This window comes from Garra rufa, chromosome 15, assembly GCF_049309525.1.
Source record: "Garra rufa chromosome 15, GarRuf1.0, whole genome shotgun sequence".
Taxonomy (NCBI): domain Eukaryota; kingdom Metazoa; phylum Chordata; class Actinopteri; order Cypriniformes; family Cyprinidae; genus Garra; species Garra rufa.
Genome location: NC_133375.1, coordinates 26,489,933 through 26,493,881, shown reverse-complemented (window position 1 = coordinate 26,493,881; position 3,949 = coordinate 26,489,933). Strand labels below are relative to the sequence as shown.

Here is a 3,949-nt window from a genome sequence, read left to right as displayed (position 1 = left end):
GACTTTGTGTCTTCTGGTTAGACATGCTACTATCGAGGAAATGTCTATTGTAGCAGTAACGAGTGGTTTGATAGTGCTCGGTGTCTGTCATTAAACGGTAAGCTGAAAAAATTGGACGCATTAGGAGTTTACAACTTCTGTTTATCTGTGTCTTTTCAGGGTTTTATCATTATCTGTCAGTTGGAAGTACCTGTGGTCCAAGTGAATATCTAACTGATTACGGAGAATGTTGTCCAATGTGCAATATTGGTAAGCTCTCTTCTTCACTTTCACTTGTTCTCCTATCTGAACTATACACCTTAAATTTGGTAAGAAACTGTAGGTTGATTTGTTTTATTTTTTTAATTTCCAAATCGTTCTAAGAATTCACAAAGTACTGCATGCCATCTTAGTTTTGTGTGGTCAGTGGTCAACAAGCGGCAGCTTTGGAATTCTGCAATCCCTGCATTCCAGAAACATTCATGTTCATGTTCCACTCCACCCTCAACTAAAACTGTACAACTGTGGAGAACTTATGAAATCACATTAATATGTACGAACATCCACATCATCATGTGTTGTCATAGGCCCTGTGACAAGAAGGCACTAGGGTATAGAATTCTCATTGGGCCTAGGAGAGGGACCCATCATTATTTTCTTTTTCCAGAAGGTCCTTGAATTGCTCCTTAGAGTTGTGTGGTAATATTTGTTGTTTGTAGGAACAATAGTACACACTGACTGTTTTGGGGATTTAAGTACTACATGCAAACCCTGCCCGCCAGGAACATTCATGAGTGAACCCAATGGTCTTCATCAGTGCTTCACATGCAAACACTGTGCTGAAAGTATGTTTATATTTTTCGTGTTTTTCCTTTTACCTTTAGAATTTGTAATTTTGCATTATTGAATGTGTTGCTAAATGTGCTCTTTTAGGTCAAGGATTTTACATCCAGAGTAAATGCACTACAATACAAAACACCATCTGTGATGTGCTTGATGGATATTACTGCATTGATTACTCCAATTCACAGTGCCAACATGCTGAAAAACACACAGTTTGCAGACCAGGACAAGAAACAAAAACACCAGGTATTGTTTCTCAATTTATCAGTCTGTAAGTCCATAATCTTCTGAAGTCTTCCCGCATTTTAGGGTGTATTTCTGATCTTTGCGTTCTCTGTATCTGCTTGCAGGGACAAAGACATCAGATACAGAATGTATGGACTGCGCTCCTGGTTTTTATTCTCCATCAGGGCTGATCTGCACCAAATGGACAGAGTAGGTGAACTGTTATTAGTGCTACATCTGATTGGAATTTCTGCTATTTATTCAGTATTGTCAAATTTTTTCTTAAGCTGTGCAGCCAGAAATGAGAGTCAGACAGAAAATGGCAGCTCTGTAAAAGATGTCACATGTGGACAGAAGCAAAAGAAAAATCTTGTAGATTTAGTTACAAGTTATTTAGAAGAAATCTACAGAAGTTTATTCTCTGAAGTTCAGAAGACCAATAATGGTAAGTGGACACAATAATTTATTTTAATTTAATATGTGGCCAAGTCCAGTTTTTTTTTTTTTGTAGCAGCAGCCTTTTGTTATTTTAAATATATTGAACTTCTAAAATTAATGCGTACCTATATGACCCTGTGCAGTTAATTTAATTGACCTGATTTGATAAAGGCATCACAATTTGGTTTAAATATGTAAAAAAAAATCAAAGTGTTCTTTTTCTCTCATTTATCCAGGAGCCTCAGTGCAGTACACTTAACAGGTAACATCAATTTGCTGATATACGTGGAGACTGTTATACCATTAATTCATTTTGATTATAGATTTCTTTTTGGAGTTATTTTTGGATGGATCTGTATGAAAGAAATTCTGATAAAAGGTCTATATCACTAATCTGTATGTATGACTGGATTGCTCATAGAATTCTAAACTGCCGGCAAGCTCTGAAACCACTGGAAGTGTTGAAGTGGTCATATTGCTGTTCCCCACCTGCAGAGGGCATCACTGAATGACAGTTAATCTTAAAGGGATAGTTCACCAAAAAAATGAATAGTCTGTCATTCATTTCTCACCCACATGTTGTTCCAAACCCGTGAGACCTTTGTTCATCTTCAAAACGCAAATGAAGATATTATTGATGAAATCCAAGAGCTTTCTCAGCCATAATTTTCTGAAGATACGAGAATATTTTTTGTGCACAAAGAAACAAAAATAACTTTATTCAACAATTTCTTCTGTCCTGGGACAGTATCGAGAGTACCACTATTTAGGACTATTATGACTGTATCCTTACTTGAGTCAAAGAGCTCTCAGGTTTCATCAAAAAATCTTCATTTGTGTTTCGAAGATGAACGAAGGTCTTACTGGTTTTGGACGACATGAGGGTGAGTAATTAATAGCAGAATTTAAATTTTTGGGTGAACTATCCCTTTAATTGTTACTTTGGATGTTGTCTATAATGTGTATGGTGTTTTTAGGCAGGATAACCAACACAGTATGGAAATTGCTGTTGAGTGTCTACTGCACACTCCTGACACAAAATGCCATTATGTATGTAATATTAGAAAAGGATATACAGTATTAGGCAAGACCATATATGTGATCATAAGTGTCAATATTTCAAATAAATAAGCTTTCCACTGATGTATGGTTTGTTAGGATAGGATAGGGCAATATTTGGCCGAGATACAACTATATGAAAATCTGGAATCTGAGGGTGCAATAAAATGTAATTATTAAGAAAATCACCTTTAAAGTTGTCCAAATGAAGTATCTTAGCAATACATATTACTTATCATATATATATCAGTATATTTGCAGTAGGAAATGTACGAAATACATTCATGGAACATGATCTTTACTTAATATCCTAATGAATTTTGGCATAGCATAAAGAATAATCAATAATTTTAAGCCATACAATGTATTTTTTGGCTATTGCTACAATATATGCTACTTAAGACTGGTTTTGTGGTCTAGGGTCACATATAATGGATCATTAGCAGAAACATGAGTGTACAGTAACTAATACAACACAAACCTCTTACTATATTGCACTAATTTGTATTAAAATAATTCAGTGTTTAAAATGCACCATGCTTGTAAATAAAGCTTCATATATGCAGTCATTACTATTTCTATGAATATGTTGTGAAGAGTGTATTGTCTTTTGTGACTTTTTTTTATCCCTATGTTATTGGACACATTTTTCGTTTTTTTGTTGTGACTACAACGACAGTAGCACAGTAGCTTTATTATTTTGAAACTATTGCTTTTCTATGGCGCTTCATAACATAAGTATGTTTGGCTATTTAAAATGCAAAATAAGCAGATGTTAAATCAATTGTAAAACAGAATCCTTCTAAAGATATTCCTTATTCATCAACAGGTGTTTAAGTTTTTGGTGATTGATTTTAATGTAATGTAGCCATCACTTATGAATAACACAAGATAACTTTGTTGCATCACAAAAACATGCTGTTATTACTACAAATAAAAGGATAATGCAAATCCAGTGTCTGATTTTCGAATCATCCGCACCATTACAAATCCGATAACACTTTCCAACATGTTTTTGTAACAAGCAGTCTAATACAGCATGACAACAGAACAAGGTAAACGTGGGGTTTATACATTTAGAGGTTACAAATTTAAAAAGTAAACTACAATTCTGACCAAAACAATTATAAGGGAACTAAAGCATGAAATAGTAATTCAGCAAAGGTAACAAGTAAGAATTTAAGCAACATTTTAAGAATGTTTAATAGGCATGGATTCTATAAAAAAATAGTTTAACCTGTCTTCATGTCATTTACTGCGTTCTTCAGTTTAAAACGTTTCAGCTAGGCAGCAAAAAAAGTTTCCCAAAAGTGCATTGAATTATTTACTGAATTGCTTTTTTGTTATGAAATGACGTTGTTACGCTACACATTTAACTACAGAAAAGTGTTTGATTTAGGCACAT

At 34.2% G+C, this 3,949-nt stretch overlaps 1 protein-coding gene across 1 annotated transcript; it reads left to right on the top strand.

The window, feature by feature from the left end:
• The first annotated feature begins 219 nt into the window (after nt 1-219).
• Nucleotides 220-1,261, top strand: LOC141287694 (tumor necrosis factor receptor superfamily member 14). Its single transcript, XM_073819836.1, has 4 exons — nt 220-249; nt 699-824; nt 913-1,068; nt 1,173-1,261. Exons 1-4 carry the CDS (start codon nt 237-239, stop codon nt 1,259-1,261), a joined length of 384 nt encoding a protein of 127 aa, XP_073675937.1. The 5' UTR covers nt 220-236.
• The last annotated feature ends 2,688 nt before the right edge of the window (nt 1,262-3,949 follow it).